Here is a 22,405-nt window from a genome sequence, read left to right as displayed (position 1 = left end):
CATAAAGAGAAAGGTCTACCACTAGGCCCCAGTCTTAAATGAAGGAGACTCCAGACCATGCTGTTAATTGCGAAGATGACAGTAGAGCGCAGGGAGAGAGGCCATAGATATTCAAGCTATTCATGGTTAAAAACAGCACATTATTTACCATTTGGATTTTCATCTTGAGTTTCCAGTGGAGAAGAATTTAGCACGGGGATTGTAGTGGAGTTGCTTTGTTTACTGGAATAGGCTTTTGTTAGGATAACTCTTAAGGTTTACACTATATTTCATTTGCTGGCTCTGCCGTGGCAGAACACGCATGTAAACTTGTATGTGCTAGGTTTGAAAAGATTTACTAAAAATGGCACAAGATTTGGAAAAGCCCAGCATGGTCTCCACCAAGCTATATACTTCTATATAGTAGGTGACTTGAATGTGGAACACTTGTCACTTCTTTCAGGGAGCTCTGCTTTTTCTCTCTTCTGCTGGCAGTTGAAGGGCATTGCAATTACTTTTCCTACAGGAGATCCTATGAGTTTTCTCATCTTATATGGGAGTAGTCACTTCTAAATATTGAGGATCTCTGGTGCCTGAAGCATATGGGTGGGGATCAGATTGCTGAATTGCTAGATGGCGTGCTCATCTGTTCCATTTGTGTGTTTTTAAGCCCTCTTCTTTTTTGTATTGTCAAGTTTTCTAAAAGTTATCTAGAACTGATTGGACTCTTTTAAAACTGGCACAATTATATGGAAATCACATTTTGAGGCCTAAACTGCTTGATGGCTCATAAATATAACCTTTCACATTGGGCCTTGCTTGAAAAAGACCACTTCTACAAATAATTGTTTACTCTACCTGAGCCCAGATGGTATTAGCTGATCAAAGCAGCCCTCTCAATGATTTTTTTTTCTAGACTGAGAAAAAAGTGTACTTGTAAAATGTATTTGTTTTTAAAGTGAGCCATTTCCCTAGTATAAAGAAGACCAATTTTGGGCAGAGTAGTAAATAAAGAAGACTAAATAAACTATGGGCTCCCAGTCCACCAGACGTGGTCTGTTTTTCCGTGTTTTCCTCTTTTGAGTTTGACACGGGTGATGTGAACATTCCTCCGGTAGTGAAGTAGAAAGGAGTGATAGCTCCCCCAGCCTCAACGCACTAGCATACCTTGTTAGGAAGGAGAATGGAATCTTTCAAACCCAGGAATGGGGAGTTATCCCTTAACTTGTGCTTTTTGTGAAGATTCAACCTGAAATATGTACAGTAGATGGTTTTCCTTCCTTGGGTTGCTGGTGGTATAAGCAACTTCCCCCAGTAGAGCGTAAAAGACAAACCCAAGGAAGTCCATTAGTTTTAAACAAAACATGTTTTTATGCTGCTTCTGGTAACTTGAGGTTTGTGTTTGATATATATATTTTTTTAATTTATTGGGTTGAAATATTTGAACTAGAGTCTGGCTACACTGTTTCTGTCTCATCCTGGAGTAAAGTCATAATATTACATTTCTTATGTTGGTTATTTCCTTGAAAACAGTGATGTCAAACACAGGGTTGTTTCCATGGAAATAGATGACATCAGAAATTGACTTGGGTGCAGGATCTGAGGGGTGGGAATAAATGAGCTGTGGGGAAACCTTTTGAAGCAGTAATTAAATAATGAAAAAATGGATCAACTGATTAGTAAATTGATTAGTGTATGCTGAAATATACTTGAACACATATAATGCTTAATAAATATAACTGCCTTAGACACTAAGGCCTAGTCATCTGTTTAAGGCCTTTCTTAGGTTCAAGACTAGTCTGTTCTCCCCTTGATGTATACACTTAACTCCCATTTGGTTTCATGTATTATGAATATGCTTTGAGAATAGAGCAGATGGCAGTCAGAACCAATGCTGTATATATGGTGAGTCCCTTGCTGATAACTGCAAAGAATCATTTGAAACTAAAACTTCCTCAATCTGCCTGTCTGCTAATCAGTCCTGGTTGCAGTCTTGTTTTATTTTATAACTCTTAAAGTAGTGACTGAAATATCTACCAATCTTGTAGCTTTTTTTATAGGCAATTCAAAGAAGTTTCTGCACTTGTTCTGTTTTTCTGCTAACCTTACTTAACAATGACAAAACTACAAGATTATAGGCACACTTCCTATATTTTGAATTTGTTGCCTTTCAAGAATGTTAGTTTAATTTCTTGTTTGTGGTTGAACTTCCACAAATCACATGGTCCTACTCCAATAATGGCTTCATCCTTAGCTCTGCCCTGGTAGAGTTTCCAGTATTTGTGAAACTATTGAGAGGCATTGCTTCATTTTAAATATGTATTTTGGTATAGGAAAGTTCAGTTGAATATCCAAGTGAGAGAAATCTGCTGATGTGTTTTATATGGGCCACCTATCCAACTTCGCGCGCCCCCCCCCCCAAAAGAATGTCTGCCCATAAAAGTTATTTGACATTGATTTGTTAATACTAGCATAAGAAAATTCAAAGCCTAGGACTCTGGATGTCTAACTTTTATCATGGAGGAATGTTCCCATACTGCATTTCTGTCTTGATGTATTATATAGGTATGTATTTGCATATGCAAACATTGGCCTGAATTTTGAGAAGTGACTAGTGATTTTGTGTCTCCAGCATGAGATGCTTTGAGGTATTGCAGGTTGGGCACCCATAATTGCTGATCAGCAATTATTTTGTACCCCTGTGAGGGGGTGTGGTGGTTTTTTGTTTTTTTTTTTGGTATGAGTGCAACCTTAGCTCTGAATTTTCTGAGGCGGTTTAAATGTTGAATATTGAGGTAATTTTCACTCAAATGGTATGTCTGCAACCTCAGATTCACCTGGGCATTCTCTTTATGGTATTCAGCAGTAAAGGTCCACTCTGGCTCCTGAGATCTGACAGAGAATAGCTCCTTTCATACACAACTTAAGAGGTATGCAGGAGGGAGGATCTCTTCCTTATATGCTCAACATATGGGTAGAGGGGGGAAGGGAAGCTAACCAGCTCCCTCCACCAAAACCAACCTCTGGAGTCTCTGTCCTCAACAAACTACAGTTGGATTGTTGGCCTTCCAGCAATCCCTCCAGTCTGGGAGGCCTGATAACTTTATTTATGCTTACTGGGAGCTTAAATAGGGCTTAGAATCATAGAATCTCAGGGTTGGAAGGGACCTCAGGAGGTCATCTAGTCCAACCCCCCCCTGCTCAAAGCAGGACCACACCCAACTAAATCATCCCATCCAGGGCTTTGTCAAGCCTGACCTTAAAAACCTCTAAGGAAGGAGATTCCACCACCTCCCTAGGTAACTCATTCCAGTTCTTCACCACCCTACTAGTGAAAAAGTTTTTCCTAATGTCCAACCTAAACCTCCCCCTCTGCAACTTGAGACCATTACTCCTTGTTCTGTCATCTTCTACCACTGAACAGTCCAGATCCATCCTCTTTGGAACCCCCTTTCAGGTAGTTGAAAGCAGCTATCAAATCCCCCCTCATTCTTCTCTTCTGCAGGCTAAACAATCTCAGTTCCCTCAGCCTCTCCTCATAAGCCATGTGCTCCAGCCCCCTAATCATTTTTGTTGCCCTCCGCTGGACTCTCTCCAATTTATCCACATCCTTCTTGTAGTGTGGGGCCCAAAACTGGACACAGTACTGCAAATGAGGCCTCACCAGTGCTGAATAGAGGGGAATGATCACGTCCCTCGATCTGCTGGAAATGCCCCTACTTATACAACCCAAAATGCCATTAGCCTTCTTGGCAACAAGGGCATACTGTAGACTCATATTCAGCTTTTTGTCCACCGTAACCCCTAGGTCCTTTTCTGCAGAACTGCTGCCCAGCCATTCAGTCCCTAATCTGTAGCAGTGCATGGGATTCTTCCGTCCTAAGTACAGGACTCTGCACTTGTCCTTGTTGAACCTCATCATATTTCTTTTGGCCCAATCCTCTAATTTGTCTAGGTCCCTCTGTATCCTATCCCTACCCTCTAGCGTATCAACCACTCTTCCCAGTTTAGTGTCATCTGCAAACTTGCTAAGGGTGCAGTCCACACCATCCTCCAGATCGTTAATGAAGATATTGAACAAAACCGGCCCCAGCACCGACCCTTGGGGCACTCCACTTGATACCGGCTGCCAACTAGACATGGAACCATTGATCACTACCCGTTGAGCCCGACCATCTAGCCAGTTTTCTATCCACCTTACCGTCCATTCATCCAGCCCATACTTGTTTAACTTGCTGGCAAAAATACTGTGGGAGACTGTATCAAAAGCTTTGCTAAAGTCAAGAAATAGCACATCCACTGCTTTCCCCTCATCCACAGAGCCGGTTATCTCATCATAGAAGGCAATTAGGTTAGTCAGGCATGACTTGCCCTTGGTGAATCCATTCTGACTGTTCCTGATCACTTTCCCCTCCTTTAAGTGGTTCAGAATTGATTCCTTGAGGACCTGTTTCATGATTTTTTCAGGGACTGAGGTGAGACTGACTGGCTTGTAGTTCCCTGGATCTTTCTTCTTCTCTTTTTTAAAGATGGGCACTACATTAGCTTTTTTCAGTCATCCGGGACCTCCCCCGATCGCCATGATTTTTCAAAGATAATGGCCAATGGCTCTGCAATCTCATCGGCCAACTCCTTTAGCACCCTCGGATGCAGCGCATCCGGCCCCATGGACTTGTGCTCGTCCAGCTTTTCTAAATAGTCCCGAACTACTTTTTTCTCCACAGAGAGCTGGTTACCTCCTCCCCATACCGTGCTGCAGAGTGCAGCTGTCTGGGAGCTGACCTTGTCTGTGAAGACAGAGGCAAAAAAAGCATTGAGTACACTAGCTTTCTCCACATCCTCTGTCACTAGGTTCCCTCCCTCATTCAGCAAGGGGCCCACACTTTCCTTGACTTTCTTCTTGTTGCTAACATACCTGAAGAAACCCTTCTTGTTACTCCTAACATTTCCGGCTACCTGCAACTCCAAGTGTGATTTGGCCTTCTTAATTTCACTCCTGCATGCCTGAGCAATACTATTATACTCCTCCCTGGTTATTTTTCCAATCTTCCACTTCTTGTAAGCTGTTTTTTGTGTTTAAGACGAGCAAGGATTTCACTGTTAAGCCAAGCTGGTCGCCTGCCATATTTACTTTTCTTCCTACACATCGGGATGGTTTGTTCCTGCAACCTCAATAAGGATTCTTTAAAATACAACCAGGTTTCCTCAACTCCTTTCCCCGTCATGTTGTTCTCCCAGGGGACCTTGCCCATCAGTTCCCTGAGAGAGTCGAAGTCTGCTTTTCTGAAGTCCAGGGTCTCTGTTCTACTGCTCTCCTTTCTTCCTTGTGTCAGGATCCTGAACTCGACCATCTCATGGTCACTGCCTCCCAGGTTCCCATCCACTATTGCTTCCTCTACTATTTCTTCCCTGTTTGTGAGCAGCAGGTCAAGAAGAGCTTTTCCCCTAGTTGGTTCCTCCAGCACTTGCACCAGGAAATTGTCCCCTACACTTTCCAGAAACTTCCTGGGTTGTCTGTGCACTGCTGTATTGCTCTCCCAGCAGATATCAGGGTGATTAAAGTCACCCATGAGAACCAGGGCCTGTAATCTAGCAACTTCTGTTAGTTGCTGGAAGAAAGCCTCGTCCACCTTATCCCCCTGGTCTGGTGGTCTGTAGCAGACTCCCACCACGACATTACCCTTGTTGTTCATACTTCTAAATTTAATCCAGAGACTCTCAGGTTTTCTCCAGTTTCATACTGGAGCTCTGAGCAGTCATACTGCTCTCTTACATACAACGCAACTCCCCCACCTTTTCTGCCCTGCCTATCCTTCCTGAACAGTTTATATCCATCCATGACAGTACTCCAGTCATGTGAGTTATCCCACCAAGTCTCTGTTATTCCAATTACATCATAATTCCTTGACTGTGCCAGGACTTCTAGTTCTCCCTGCTTGTTCTCCAGGCTTCTTGCATTTGTGTATAGGCATGTAAGATAACTCACTGATCGTCCTGCTGTCCCAGTATGGGGCAGGAGCCCTCCCCTCTTGCACTCACCTACTTGTACTTTCTCCCGATATCCCACTTCCCCACTTACCTGGGGGCTTTGGTCTCCTTCCCCTGGTGAACCTAGTTTAAAGCCCTCCTCACTAGGTTAGCCAGCCTGCTTCTGGTGGGTGGTGGTGTTTAAGGATCCTAACAACCCTTTTTAAGGCTTGTAGAAGCATTATGTGCAAGTACAATAATTGTGTTTAGGCTTGCAGGAGGGTGGGGTCCTACTTCCCAAGACTTTCAGCGGGAGTTTGTGTGTTGGGGGGAGGTGGTGTGTGTGTGTGTGTGTGTGTGTGTGTGTGTGTGTGTGAAGCAGTGGCCCTAATGAACCTCTTTAAGATGTACAGTGATTTGGAAAATCTGTTGCTTCCTTGTGACACCTCATACTCTACTGGAACTGTAGGTGGCCCCCAAGATCTGTGCTCCCCCCATGTATCTATGGCCCCCAAGGTCTGTGCTCCCCCCATGTATCTATGCTTGTATGCACCTCTTGTGGTCATAAAATGAGAGGTGGTGCAAAGCAGAGCAGGGAAGTATTAGCCTTCGCGTGGAGATGAGACATGTCTACACTAGCACTTTTGTCAGTAAAACTTTTGTCGGCCAGGGGTGTAGGGAGGGAAAAAACCATCCCTACCTAATATAAGTTATACTGACAGAAACATTGGTGTGGACAGCGCTGTGTTGTTGGGAGATGCTATCCTTCTGACATAGCTACCGCTGCTTATTGGGAATAGTTTAATTATGCTGATGGGAGAGCAGCTACACAGGAGACCTTACAGCGGCGCATCTGCAGTGGTACAGCTGTTCCACTGTAAGGTCTCTAGTGTAGACATAGCCTAAATAGATAAACCCAGTAAATGTGATTAAATTATGATCTGGCAAAAACTGTTACATTATTCTGTGATTACTATCTTTTTAAAATTACAAACAGGTTTATTTTTAAAATTTACAAGCAGTAAATAAAAATAAGACTTCTTTGTGCTATTCTTTTGTACTCATCAACAATTCGTCCATGTTTCCACTTTTTAGGATGACTTTTCAATTTTTCAGGTCATTAAAGAGCTCCTGATGGAGCCATACTGGCCTCTTACTATTCTTCCTATCTTTCCATCAAATCGGGATAGTTTGAAGTTATGCCTTTAATTGCCCCTGTGAGAAATTACCAGCTCCCCTGGACTACTTTAGCCCTTAATTTTCTTCCCTTTGGACCTTATATATCAGTCCCGAGTTTGTTAAAGGCTGTGTTTTTTCAAGTCCGTTGTCATTATTGTCTTGCTCTCACTCCTTCCTTTCCTTAGAATCGTGAAATCATAATTTCATGATGATTTTCACCCAGTGTGCCTTCCATCTGCAGATTCACTGTGAATTCCTCCATGTTGGTCAGACTCAAGTCTAAAATGGCTGTCCTTCCTCCACTTTCTGAACCAAAAAGTTGTCCCCAATACATTCCAAGAACTTTCTGGAAATCTTGTGTTTTACCATATTACTTTACCACAACAGCTGTCTGGCTAGTCTTGTATTGGATATTTATTTATTCTAGAAAGCCTTCTTCCTGATTTGGTGGTTCATAGGGCTGACATCATGGTATGGGTCTGCTATTTTTCTCCCTTATCTTTGTCCAGAGATTTTCAACTGTTCTGTCTCTCCCTCCTTACCTCAGAACAAGTTTATATATTCTTGATGTATAATGCAGCATCTTTTTTTCCTGCCTGTCCTTCTTGAACAAGCTACCCTTCTATACCAATATTCCAGTCGTGACTTATCCTACCAAGTCTCTGTGATGCCAGTTAAGTCATAATTTATCTTATGTGCTTCTAGTTCTTCCTGTATATTCTCCATTTTGAGGTCTGTCTCAGGGCTAGAAACTTATAAATAGAAAATTAGATCCTCAATAATGTGAAGTCCTGATTTGTTAGAGCTGGTATGCCATTCTGACATTAATACTTAAACATAATTTTAAAATTGTTTAGGCTTTTAATCACATTTTGGTTTTGAACACTAGATCTTAACTAAATTAATCCAGTGCATTTTTGTCTCATTTCTCTTTTGCTACAAAGTGGTAAAAATAAGACTTTAGAACTGTTTCAGAGTAGCAGCTGTGTTAGTCTGTGTCAGCAAAAAGAACTGGAGTACTTGTGGCACCTTAGAGACTAACAAATTTATTTGAGCATAAGCTTTCGTGGGCTACAGCCCACTTCTTCGGATACATCTGAAGAAGTGGGCTGTAGCCCACGAAAGCTTATGCTCAAATTTGTTAGTCTCTAAGGTGCCACAAGTACTCCAGTTCTTTTTTACTTTAGAACTGTGAGCCTCTGTATTTAGGGTGCCATAACTCATGAACCCTGTGTCCAGTTCACTTCCACAGTCACAGCAGCCACTCCATAACTACTCACTTTCGTTTAACAATCCTATTTAGAGCAGAAATACTAGTGATGGTAACGCTTAACTGATATTAGTAACACTGTTTTAAAAATAGTGGTTAAAGAAACTTGATAACTTAAACTATCATAGAGAAGACTTCTGAACAGAATAAAAATTAGTTATCCAGTGGGCTTAACACAGGCTTTGCACACCTTGTATGATTCTTTATGAAATCTGAATAATTCAAATTGTATGGTGGTGATCTCATGTATACTTCAGTTTTACTTACAGGATAGCCAAGATTGAGAATAATCTTGTGGTGCTGACTAGGAGGCCTCAGTCATTGATCAGGATCCCATTGTGCTTGGTGCTGTACAAACTCACAATATTACAATGGTCCCTGCCACTAAAAGTTCAGGTTTTTTGGGGTACATCTGGAAGACATTCACCTAAAGAAATGGTAATATTGCAGCTTTCACTTTTCAACACAAGGGTGCACATTTGTTCTTTTGCTTTTGTCACTTCTGAATTCCTTTTTTGTGTTAGTTAGCAAAACAAAGTGCTGATTCTAGGGATCAGTTTTCTCTCTCTCTTGTCTATATCTTTGTCTAATCTAACTAAAGTTTGCCGGTACAGCTAAGAGTGCATTTGCTGGTATAGTTTAGACTGCTTCCCTGAGCAAAATAAGCTATGTTAGTAAAAGCACTCTTTTGCCAGTATAACTGCATCTACATAAGGGCTTTTTCTGGTATGGAAATGGTATAGGTATATGTGAGTGGGGGGGGGGGGAAATCTGCCCACCCTCAACCAACATGAGTATACCAGCAAAAGTTTAGTGTAGACCTGTCTTTAGTCTGATTTTGTTTCTGTCCCTTAGTTTATTGCTAAGGCTATGTTTTAGTCACGGGTATTTTTAGTAAAAGTCTTGGACAGTTCACGGGCAGTAAACAAAAAATCACGGCCCATGACCTGCCCGTGACTTCTTCTAAAAATACCCATGACTAAAACTTGGTGGAGGGCTGCTTGGAGGCCCTGCGGATGTTGGAGGAGGGCAGCCTGGGAGCACGGGGCCAGTAGGCTTCCTACCTGGCTCCATGCCTCTTTTTTTTTTTTTTTTCCCCCCATCCCTCCCACAGCACCAGCAGAGCTTGGGTGTGGGAGGGGGCAAGGGGTTGGGGCATGGGACGGGGTGAGACGGGCTCTGGGTGGCGCTTATCTGGGGTGCTAGCAGCTGAGTGAGGGGGATGTCACAGCTTCCGAGGAGCCCTGTAGGTAAGCGCTGCCCAGAGTCCACCTCACCTTGTCCTCTGCCCCCTCCCACACCCAAACTCTGTTGCTGCTGAGGGAGGTGGCACGGTGGCCTGAGACTTTCCCAGCAGCAGCTGGTGCGACTGGCACAGGGGCTGCCCCTGAGCCAGGCACACCAGCCACTGCAGAAGTCACAAAGTCATGGAATCCATGACCTCTGTGAAAAACTCATAGCCTTATTTATTGCTGTTCTTTTAAAGCAACTAGTGTTGCTCTTGCAAAGCTGTCTTGAGAGGTTTAAAGCCTGTGATGTTTGTTCAGTATCTCAGTCCCTGACCTGAAATGAACCCAGTCTTGGTATTTACCTATGGATACCTATATAGTTGTCAGATATTTGTGAACGAATCTGCTATAAGAGATGAGCTCTTTTGTAATTGGATCTGTAAACCTCTTGGTGGCTGCTGCAGTCCTTTGGCAGTACTTCAGCAAGTTCTGTGAGCTAGAACAATGCAGTTAAGTATGCCAGTGTTAAGTGTCCCTGCTCATGTCCTCGTGTCCAGTTGCTTGGGGTCCAGTTGTAGTAGCTTGCCACATCATCTGAATTCTTGGTGCCTGGGAATTGCTGAACATTTATAATGGGTGTTGCAATTTTATTGAGTAGCTATGTCTTAAATCAACACTTTCACATGCATATCTAATCAGCTACCAAATAAGATGCCTATTAGCTGCTCAAAGCAACTCACAAAGTAGTCCAAAAATAGCACAGTGACTGGTTGCTCTGTCATTTCACTACACTGCTGATTGGGTTAAATCAAAGAGCCCAAATTCTGCAAATGCCATATTAGTAGCTTTTCAGGGGCTTGAGGGCTGAACCTAGCTTGCACAAACTTAATTTTTATTTTAAAAAGTACAAAAGCACATATGCTTAATATTTAAATGAATTGATATTTCTAGTTTGAGTTAACATAATCCTGCTAATTTAGTTTTTCTTCCCAACCACTGTAGGGACAGAGAATCTTGGTTCACTCTAATAGCTGTGTCCCTAATGTTTGAGAAACAATGTCAGTTAGCCAATTTTCAGTCTCTCTTTAATGGTAAAATCTTGCAAAACTTGTCTTAAACACAAAAAAAGGCCCTGGCAATCCTGGCTTAGCCACTTTTGTAATTCGTTTGTATATTTAGTATTTTCATACTTGAGGCTATGCTTGTGGGGGGTATGGGGGGTGGGAGTATTCAGTGCTGCCACAAGAGAAACAAATTTGTAAATGCCTAGGGTGTGAATTTTTTTACCTTATGGCAGCAACTTTTGTTCAGCCCTCTTTTAATACAGATATGCTTTTTTTTTTTTTAAACTTGTTAGAATAGGCACTGAATTGTGTTCAATTTCAAGCTAACACAGTGATCTGGGAAGTTGCCTTTGTCATCTTAAATTGTGTGACAACCAGCTCCCATATTGCACATGATACAGAACTAGTGGGCAGCACATTTTTAAAGTGACAGCAAGTACATGCAGTAAGATATCATTTTGAAACTTTAAATGTGACTATCTTCTGAAAGTTTTTACAAGTAAGTTGAACCTAAAGGTAAGCTCAAAGGAAATGGGCTACAAAAGGATTCTGGGTAAGAGAAATTTTAGCAATATTAAATCTCTTCTTTCTTATCTAAAACTTCCTGTCTATCTGGTTCATGGTTGGAAATTGTAGTTACTAGTCTGTCTGACTGTAACTTTTTGTCTTGTAAGTTCATATTTAGGCTTATGTGACTATAACTTCAGTTAAGAATTTTAACTGAAGGAAATGATTTCAATTCAGAACAGGATCACATAGCTAAAATGTGCTTTCTGTGTGGAGAGGTAGAACGGTGAGCTTTAAACTATTAGATTAGCAAAGAACAAGTATTGTGCCATTGAACAAAGCAGGGAGATGTGCTGTTACTGGCCCTTGTCTTTGCAAATAGGAATGGGGCTTGGTCTACACTACAGAGTTAAGTCTACAGAAAACAGCTTACATCGACCTAATTATGTCAATTTCTATACTACAGTGCTGCTTCTGCCAAAGTAAGTGGCCCGCCACACTGAACTCATAACTCCACCTCCATGAGAGGTGTAATGCCTATGTCGATGTAGTTAGGGTGATGCAGTGTCTGTGTAGACACTGTTACTTAAACAGTAAGTTGTTGGATGGAGCCCTCCCTCGCCCCCAGTCCTGGCGCTGACAGCCTGAGCTGTCAGTGGGGCGCAGGCTCACAAGCTGTGAGGTGCCCCTCCCCATGTTGCTGCCTCTTGGGCTCTCCTCCCCTCCCCCTCATCCCTCACCGGGAGCCCCCCTTGCCCAGGGGCTGACAGCCTCAACTGTGAGTCTGTGTGGGGCTTAATTCACAGCAGGGAGCCTACCAGCAGTGAAACTGACATTCTTGTCAGTTTAATAGCTGTTATTTTGCATTTCCTCTCCAACTCCTAGCTGTGAGTGCCTAGGGCAGGGATTGAGGGGGTTCCAGCTGTGAGACTCCCACAGGCTGACAGCTGGAGTCAGATCCGAAATGTGATATAGCAGCCATGAAACTGACAAGAATGTCAGTTTCACTGCTGGTAGGCTCCCTACTGAGAAATTAAGCCTGGTGAGGGCTCACAGCTCTTGCTGTTGGGGTGGGGGCTCACAGCTTTGAGCCCATGCCCATGAGACAGCTGAGGGTAGGCCAGTGTGAGTCCTGAGACTACAGTTGAGGCTGTCAGCTCCAGGGCTGCCAGGCTTCAGCTGTCAGTGTCCCAAAATGTCCCACTTCAGTTGGAGCGCTCCTAGTGAGGACATGCACCATCAACAGAAGGAGCAAGTGTGGGCATGAACCACTGCTTTAATTACTTTGGTGTCTGTACATCGACTTAAGTTACGTCAACTTAATTTTGTAGTGTAGACAAACCCTGAGTTTGGTCTGCTGGCAATAGTCAAAGAGGAAATTGTCCTTTGCTTCCAGGTCATGCGTTATGAGAGGGCCAAAAATGAAGTCACGTGAAACAAAATGTGAATGGAGCAGAATCCATGGAATAGATTGTAATAATTTATAGTTAGATTGATCTCTCCCTATCTGTTCAGGTTGGGCAAACTTGCCAAAAAAATAAGTCATTTTCAAGATTTGCTGAGTATGCATGGTATTTTGCACACAGTCACTTCAGTGATAGCTAAAACATTCATCCTGTTTAGTATATCTTCAAAAGGGAGATCAGTTTGTCTGTAATTAAAGAAATATCAGTATGCAGTGCATAACTTCTTGGCTATAATTGAAGTAAGTTAAATATATCGGTTTTATTGTGCAGCCACAGTACATGTAGGATGATATTCTTCCTACAAGTTATGGAGATACACCTCTACCTCGATATAACATTGTCCTCAGGAGCCAAAAAATCTTAGCATGTTATAGGTGAAACCGCATTATATCAAACTTGCTTTGATCCACTGGAGTGCGCAGCCCCTTCCCCACCTTGGAGCACTGCTTTACTGCGTTATATCCGAATTTGTCTTGTATCAGGTTGCGTTATATCGAGGTAGAGGTGTAGTTTAACAATGTTGAATTTTAATTCAGGCCAAAGCTCTGATTTAGCTAAGTCACCTATCCAAGGCATAATGGTTTTTATAATGAACAAAAATGTTCATTATAAACAGGAGTGTATTTCATAAGTGTGAAGAAGATTCTCTGAGGCTAACAGGAACCTGTTTATTCCAGTCCTTAAGTGAACATAACATGGAATTGGAGTTAAGCAGCAGAAAAATCTTAGTGTAGGAATATATTTTGATGAGTCATAAATGGCTTGTCAACTTCATTCATGTTGATGTAGTTGCTAAGCTGTTATTCCTTAACCTCTCAACTCTCTTGCTCACAGTAACATTTTCTCAATATTAGTAGCATAACTGTATTAATCATAATATGCGTATGGTCTGTATTTTTGCTAAACTAGAAGTGGCGCTTCTTAAAATTCTTGTGGTGACAAACTGCTGTCTTTTATTTGAACAGACACCAGCTGGCTGCCATCGACACTAAGAGTAGCACACCATACCACTTAAAAGTACTGTGCTAACATACAGCAAACATGTTGCTTTTCTGGAAAATGTATTTAACAGAAAATGTCAAGTCTAGTGATGTCAAACATTTTATCCATCCAATCTTATTATGGCCTGAATGGCACATCAAATTCTGTGGAACCTAAAGTTTTGTTTTGTTTTAAAAAAGTTTCTAGCCCTTGTGACCTACAGTTAAACTCTGCTTGTATGATTGTTACTGAGTCTGCATACAGTCTGAACCAATGGTTTTGAATAATGAACATCTCTGTCCTCATGACTCTCACTGGGCTGTTAACACAAACCCCCAATGATGACACTTTAATTGTAAGCAGTAACTATCTAACTGCAGATCATTTTAGAAGAGTGGAATGGGGGAGTGGGAATTGGGAGAGTTGGAAGGAAGAGAAAAGAGAATGGGTAAAAGAGGGCCGAGAGCAATGGTGTGTAAGGTGAGCATCTGTTCTACATCACTTAGTAGGAATATACCAATAGGGTAATGAACAGATAATTAAGTTGCTGCTATATAAAGGCCATATTTCATTGTAAAGCTCTCCTTGACCTTAATGGAGAACCCTCAGATCTTATCTAGAGATCACCTATAGCTGTGGTTCTCAACCTATTTACCACTGTGGGCTGCATATGCAGCTCCCTATGTTTTATGTGGGCCTCATCCACCATAGATACACACACTCACTCACTCACTCACTCACTCACTCACTCACTACCTGCATGGCCCTGAGGATGTCACATGGGCCACAGCTGTGTGCTGATTGAGCTGCAAGTGGCCTGTGGGTTGAGAACCACAGACGCATAGAGTGGTAGGATAGCAGTCTTCATCTTGTCTAATCCTCTGCCTCTCCAAGGTAGCCCACAACAGGGAGATATAGCCTGATCTACACTTGTTATATAAGTGTAGCTGTGTTTGTTAAAGGTGTATGAAAACATTATCTAAAAGTTGTATCTGACACCCCTAACAAACAGAGCTATGCAGGTATAGGCCCTAAGGAGGGTGCAATTTAGACCAGTATAGCTTATCATTTCAGAGCACAGTTATAACTACATTCACACTGTGAGGATTTTGCCAGGTTTAGCTATACTGGTATAGCTATACCTGCAAAACTCTCGGTGTACAAAAGACCTAAGGGTATGGCTACACTTGCAAATTTGCAGCGCTGCAGCAGGGTGTGAAAAAACACCCTCTGCAGCGCTGCAAATTGCGGCCCTACAAAGCGCCAGTGTAGTCAAAGCCCCAGCGCTGGGAGCGCAGCTCCCAGCGCTGTCCGTTATTCCCCACAGGGAGCTGGAGTACGGACAGCGCTGGGAGAGCTTTCTCCCAGCGCTGGGGCTTTGACTACACTTAGCGCTTCAAAGCGCTGCCGCGGGAGCGCTGCCGCGGCAGCGCTTTGAAGCGCTAATGTAGCCATAGCCTAAGTGTGGATTTTGATGAGGACGTCTCTCCGTTTCAGGAACTCAACTGAGACAACAAACTCAGTTTATAAACACCACTGTTAATCTGGGCCAGATTAGATCAGGTGATTTAGAGGTGAAAATTTCTATTCCTTTATTAATCCTTTAACCTAGAGAATCTTTCAAAACATTTTAAATTCCATAATCTTATGCTTGATGATGTAGTTCTAGTATTTTTTTCTAACAAAAAAGCTTGATAGGAAAACTATTTAAAATAAAATGCTATAATATTCCTTTTAAGAAAATAATGAAGTTATAGTATTTTTGTAGTTTGATGTTTCATGGTTTTTATTTCTCTAACTTCAAAACAGGTTGAGTCATTTATTTTGGACCAAGAAGATCTGGATAACCCAGTGCTTAAAACAACATCCGAGTTATTCTTATCAAGTGCTGCAGAAGGCACCGATTTAAGAACTGTGGATCCAGAAACACAAGCAAGATTAGAAGCCTTGCTAGAAGCAGCAGGTACTATGTTTGTCTAGTATTTTCTTGTAACTGGAAGCTTTACTTTCACAAGTTCAGTCATTTGTTATTTTTTGGTCACATGAAACATTGACCAGGTTTAAAATGTGTTTTGATGGTGGAGAGTCTGAGAAAAGTGACAGTTCATAGTTTCTCATTTAAGAGGCTTTCTGGGTCAGTATTACTTCATTTATAACGTAAGAAACCATAAAGTGAAGTAAATGGCATTTGTCATCAACCAGGCTAAGAGTTAAAGTAATTTTATGGATGAGGATTAAAGGAGCAAGGAAAAGAAACTGGTTTGCTAAACTGCCATTTTCTCCTTCCCTCACAGAGTAGTGATGTGTAATCCTGAACTCATTATTTCAATAGAGAGTCAGAGAAAGGGGCACGAGGCAGCAGAAACACCAGATCTGTAGATAAGCATGAATTCCTGTGAGCCATCTCCTAGGGACAGACCCTCCTGGCCTTGGGGAAGAAGAGAACAGTCCCTTACTATCTCCTTCAGAGGGTATGTCTAGACTGGGCTAAGGTAGGGGTGGGGGGCAGGTGTTTAAATGATAGCTAACACATTTTGACTTATTAAAATTTTAATGTACTTGGGACAAGGTACATTTTAAACACTTCAACACAAGCTAGATGGTTGAGGCAAGCCTAGGGTATGCCATGACTAGCTAATTTGCTAAAATACACCTTGCCTTGTTTATAGACTGGTTTTTAAAATGTTTGCTAACATATTTTTAAAACAGCATACACCTTTTATTCCAGTATAAATATATCCAAAAGGGGCATTAAGATTTATCCACGCAGTTACACTAGTTTAAAGGTGAAGTTTTTTAAAACCAATTTAATTAGTGGTACAAAACCTTGTGTAGGTATTTATTCGGTTAAGAGTAGTTTCTTTTAGCTTAGCTTAGTTCTATTCATTACTGACTTAAGATAAACTAAGCCATGCTTAAACAGGATCAGAGTATCTACACGTGGTTTTGTACTAGTTCAAATAAAATAGTGCTTAAACATATTTAACTTAAAACTGGTACAACTGTCTCATGGACAAACCCTTGGCCTCTGTGGAAGAGAATGTCCCAAGGCTCTCTCGCGGGAATTGAAATATTTGACCCATTTGAGTTGCCCCTTTATGCCAGAGGAGAGTTAGAAGAGAAGAGTGCTATATCCATCCTGAAGATTTCTGAAACCTGTTGCTCTGGGTGTATATTTGGAGTGGGAAGGGGGTCTGAATGACTGGTTGTATGAAGCTTCTTGTTCGCACCTGTACTTGTAGCATCCAAAGTTATTTCACAGGATTAAACATAAGAACAAGTTAGTGGCCCTGCCAAGATTAAAAAGATTGTAATGTCAGCTAACACTTTTTTAATTAACATATTTTAAAATGCAGCTTAACCTATAAAAGTAGTTCTAGTCAACCAGCGCTCCCTCTTGTTTATTTCTGATAGTGCTTGGAAGAAGCATAGTTAGAACTCTTTGAAAGGGGAATGGTAAGTGGGGAAAAAATGAAAGTTGGGTAGGGGATCTGAAGCAGTGTGGGAAACAGTAGAAGACTTAAGATAACTCTTCCTTTATTAGAAACTGCTTTCCTTTGGTAGACAAATGCTACCTTCTGAAAAGCCAGATCAGGTTTCAAGATGTTGCTGCAATGGGGGGAGGGGCTAAGTCACCTGACCCATAGTAGGAAAAAATGGGTCATGACTCTTACTTGAAATTTTTCTTCTCTCTTAATTGGGACATGTATAATTTCTAAAACAAACCCTAGAATACTTCACTCTAAAAGAAGGATATAGCTTGACAGCTAAAGGCAGCCTGAAGCCATAAGTAAAATATTCTGTTTTGTACTCCCCCAGGCAGGGACACTTCATCTGGAAGCACTGTTCATTTCTGGGGACTACACAGGTCCATACAAACTTGGAATACAATTCGAAGTTCTCTAGTGGTCTGAGCCTTCTCTTATTCCTCCCCAACATGTTACCTGCCCCGCTCCTCTCTCTTCCCCACCTCTGGCTCCTCATTCCACACTCACTGTCCCTTGCTTGTCCACTCTGCACAGGAAGGGACCTCAAGAGGTCATTAGACCACTCCCCCGTACTCATGGCAGGACTAAGTATTATCTAGACTAGACCATCCCTGACAGAGGTTTGTCTAACATGCTCTTAAAAATCTCCAATGATTGAGATTCCACAACCTCCCTAGGCAATTTATTCCAGTGCTTAACCACCCTGACAGTTAGGAAGTTTTTCCTAATGTCCAACCTAACCTCCCTTGCTGCAATTTAAGCCCACTGCTTCTTGTCCTATCCTCAGAGGGTATGAACAATAATTTTTCTCCCTCCTCCATATAATAACCTTTTATGTACAGTACTTGAAAACTTATGTTCGCTCTCAGTCTTCTTTTTTCCAGACTAAACAATTTTCTTCAGCCTTCCCTCATTGGTCACATTTTCTAGACTTCTCAGGCCTCTCATCCAAGTTGCAGTCTCCTTGCACAGTCAGTTCGAGTTTCCATTACAGCTGCTCATTGGACTGGTCACACCACCCACCCTAAGCTCCTAGTCCCAAACTCATTGTCCAACCAGTCTCAATCATCTCCACACACACATCCCCACAATCTCTCAGCCCCATTTTCTCTTTCCATCCCTGCCTGCTGCCCCAGTTCCAGTCCCCACCGGGATCTTTGTTACAATATACTCCTTTCTCTCATCCAATACCCTGGTCTGGCTTTTGCCCCCTCTGCAATTGAGTCAGATGGCTTCCTCCTACACCTGCGAGAGTGCCAGCACTGGGGTCATTAAGAGAACAACAGAGCTCTCAGTTCCAGTAACCAGTCCCACTTGGACCCAGAAGAGCTTCAACCCTGTAGCCATGGGATGGAACATGCTCAGTCACTCCATGGAATGGCACATACAGAGTCTGGTCAACATTAGGAACTGAGAGCTGGAGCATGCACAGTGACAACAATTCTCAGATTTTAGCTGCCATGAATTCTTGGAGTATGTGCAAACAGAGTTCTCACAGCCTTATAAATTGGCCAAATTTGGGGAGATTTTCATGGAACAGCAAAAGAACATCCCTGACACAAAGGCCATCTCCCTGCCAGATTTCAAGTCTCTGCTCTCTAGTACAGGAGTGGCTGAGGCTTCTCAAAGAAAAGGTCAGACTTTTTAAATTGGCAATTCAATGTATTTTACCTTAGCCCCTTTCCCCAAAACTTCTCTGAGGCAGTCACCTGACATGGAAATTTTCAACCCAAACTATTAAAGTTCAGCAAAGTTTTAAGCAACTGAAAACGGTCTTATGGAACGTGTCAAGCACCCTTAACAGGTGCTCCTACTAGGCCTGCCTATAATTTAGTTCTGCTAATCTTGTTATAAGTCACTTTTACCCCGTAATTATTTTGTTGCTCCTCAGGGAACTGCCAGTTCTGAAGTGTCACCCTTCCTCTGTTGGTCAGCCAATATCTGTGAAACCCACTTGCAAAATGTCTCATCCCCTCCAGTGCTGGAGTGGATGACAATATATTGTTGCTATCAGATACTCTACTAGTTCAAGTGGCTCTGAGTGTTCATCACCACATGGTTCATCAGTAGGGAATCAGTAGGATGCCATTTGTGCAGAGCCTGCTCCAGCTTTTTTGCTGCCCCAAGTGGCAAAGGGAAGGAAAAAAAAAAGATAAAGCCACGATTGGCAGCAGCTCTACCACGCTGCTTCATTCTTCAGCGGCAATTCGGTGGCCAGTCCTTCCCTCCAAGAGGGACTGAGGGACCCGCAGCCGAAGACCTGGACGTGCGCTGGTGCCTGGAACTGGCCCTGAATGTGGTTTTTTATTTTTATTTTTTCAATTTGCAATCTCCATGCTCTGCTTATGTGGCTTTTAACAAGCCATCAGACATCAAAACTTAGGAAATGCTTGTGCAACTTAATTTGGCCCCCTTGAGTGTATACATTGTGATGTCCCTTCCTGGCTTCTGGTCCCAGTTCTCTTCCTGAGACCCTCAGCTCCTTATCAGACTGGCAGCCAGGGCAGACAGATCTGTCTCCTTATCCAGACAGACCTTTCTCCCAGCTGCCCATTTGATCTTTGTGCTTTTTCTAGTCCCAATCTTGCCTCCAGACTCCCAGTCTTTACCTCATTCCCTGCCCCTCAAGCTTCCAGTCCCCTTATTCATCCAGTCCCAATACACAGAATGCCTCCCCCTCAATGCCCCCCATTCACGATGGTCAGTTTTTCTCTCCCAGCTTCAGTCCCAGGTTCCTTGTTTTCTAATTACTCCCCTGCCCCTACACTTGTCCTATATGCATTTGAGAGAGGCTGCTCCACACTAGCAGGTGTGTCATTGAGAGCACAGGGGAGACAAATTCCTTCCCTGCTCTCAGTTCTGGTGCTGAGCTGGCCCCAAGGTATAATTACTGGCAAAGTTTGGCCTTAGCATACCAATCCCCACAGAGTAGCTGTACATACTTCAGCCAAGAGAGTATGGAGTACGTACAGCCACTCTGTGGGGATGTATAAACAGCAAAGAGTCCTGTGGCACCTTATAGACTAACAGAAGTTTTGGAGCATGAGCTTTCGTGGGTGAATACCCACTTCATCATATTCACCCATGAAAGCTCATACTCCAAAACGTCTGTTAGTCTATAAGGTGCCATAGGACTCTTTGCTGCTTTTACAGATCCAGACTAACACGGCTACCCCTCTGATACTTGACACTCTGTGGGGATGGCGTATGCACAGTTTGGTCCACACTAGGAGCTGTAAATGGCAGGATCATGCTCAGTGAGGATGGAATCTTCAGAGACTTTTAGATGCTAAACTAAATCTCTGAATATGTGCACACTGAAATTTTACAAAGGCTTGCTGAATTTTGGCAGTATTGCAGGAACAGCAAAGCACATCCCTGACACAAAGGCCACTTCCCTGCCGAATTTCAAGTCCCCACTCTAAACCATGGAGACCCTATAGCTTCTGAAAGAAAAGGTTACTACAATAAACAAATCAGCGTATTTTCCTTAACCTTGTTCTCAGAAACGGCTGACCTGTTTTGACTGAAACTTTCACACAAAAAAAAACTAGTCTGAGATAGACTCCTGGCATGAAAAAGTTCAGCCTAAATGGCTAGTTATGGCAAAGTTTTAAGCAACTTAAAACAGGGTCTTATGAAGGGAAGTGTTGGACAACTGTAATAGGTGGTGCTTAGCTGAACAACGAGGAAGGGTAGGGAAGAGACAAAAGGAAATCAAAAGTATTTGGAAGATGTGATCACTAAGAAGGGAGAATTATTTTGGAGTTATTTCTTCTTGGTTCAGACTGCCATGAGCATATCAGGCCTATGTTCAGATTAATCCACTGGTTCGTAGTCTACTTCCAATGCCAAAATTAAGGAGTTGGTCCTAATTTTCTAAGCAATTAGTGGATTAGAAACCAGCTACATCACAGACTGAATTTTGATCTATGAGCCACTGAGAAAGCTGTGCTCCTCTTGGACAGGCACATAATTGAGCCCAGAAAGGAGGCTATTAGAGCTGGAGACACAGCATTCTCTCTCGGGGATCTGGCCTAGAGAACAGTATTGCAGAGGAGATCAGGGGAATTTAGGGCCTAACCCACTTTAGGAGACATTGCAAAACTTTGAGTCTTTCCGTTGTGACACTTGCAATTTGAATGCCATTCTTATTTTCCCCTACCCCAAGCAGAGCTTAACCTATAAAGGGAGAAGTGTTGGACTCCATGAAGTCCACTAGGAACTTTGCTGTTGATATTGATTTTAGGTGGAACATGCTGAGATGCTATGGTGATGAATAACAGCATAAAACTAAGATTAAATGGTAAAAGTGATAGTTTAAGGGGACAAGACATAAAGAGACGGCATTAAACAAAGGAAAACTAGGCTAAATTTAGGGAAACACTTTCATACAAACTTCAGTATTATTCTGTTGTCTAATGAAGTGGAAATTCCATCACTTAGCAAACTTAAAACTGGACTGGAGAAATCACTGGGGGGAACCAGTGAGCATAGTACATAACCCATGGGGAAATCTATCATATATTTTCAGTTTAGTGCTTGGGTGAAACATCTTCTAGTAGTATGTATTTTTAAACATGTCCAGTCAAGAACTTTAACTTGAATACTCTGCTTAAATATTACCCTGTAAATCTAGGTATGAAAATTAAAATGTGGTTGATTGCAGAAATTTGAGCTTTGTACCAAAGCAGAGGATAGTCATCAGACATAACATAATGTAGTGGATTGAACGTGGGACCAAGTCGAGATATATATGGCTTCTGTTCCTGGTTTTCACTAACTTGTACTGTGGCCTTGAGCAGGTTAAACGATTTTTCCTCATTTAAAATTGGGAATAGTGTATACATATACACCACCTCACAGCACTATTGTGAAGGTTAATTCTGTCTTCACCTTTTGAAGATGTAAGGTGCTAGAAGTACTAAGAAATTTTTTTGTGAAACTTTTTCAATTAAATACTACTCAGTATTTGAATCTACGTTTGAAAAAACTGAATACCATTAGGATAAACTAAAGGAAATATTGTGTGGTAGCTTAATGGTAAAAAGCTTAATTTGAAGGGGGCTGAAAGGAACTAGCACTGCTGGTGACACATTCTTACTTGGGTTCACATTTCTCTGGCGGGTTTAGATAAAAATACCAAATCTTTCTACCTTCACGTGAGGCTTCCAAACCATGTGTCCATGGATTTTAAACAATACTGCCTAGTGGTGTACTGCTTTGTTCTCTTCCTTAAATCCTGGAGGAGGAAAATGCTTCCTGCTGGCATTAC

The 22,405-nt window shown here is 42.2% G+C and overlaps 1 protein-coding gene across 10 annotated transcripts in view; it reads left to right on the top strand.

Annotated features, from left to right (window-relative positions):
• ANKHD1 (ankyrin repeat and KH domain containing 1) overlaps window positions 1–22,405 on the top strand; it is a 182,546-nt gene that overhangs the window by 8,853 nt on the left and 151,288 nt on the right. For all 10 annotated transcript variants that reach the window (XM_045027030.1, XM_045027032.1, XM_045027031.1 and 7 more), the window contains exon 2: window positions 15,452–15,605. In XM_045027030.1, coding sequence (XP_044882965.1) covers window positions 15,452–15,605 — 154 coding nt within the window. The remainder of the gene's footprint in view (window positions 1–15,451; window positions 15,606–22,405) is intronic.

Source organism: Mauremys mutica, chromosome 8 (genome assembly GCF_020497125.1).
Source record: "Mauremys mutica isolate MM-2020 ecotype Southern chromosome 8, ASM2049712v1, whole genome shotgun sequence".
In the NCBI taxonomy this organism is placed as follows: Eukaryota; Metazoa; Chordata; order Testudines; family Geoemydidae; genus Mauremys; species Mauremys mutica.
This window is presented reverse-complemented; position numbering and strand designations above follow the sequence as displayed.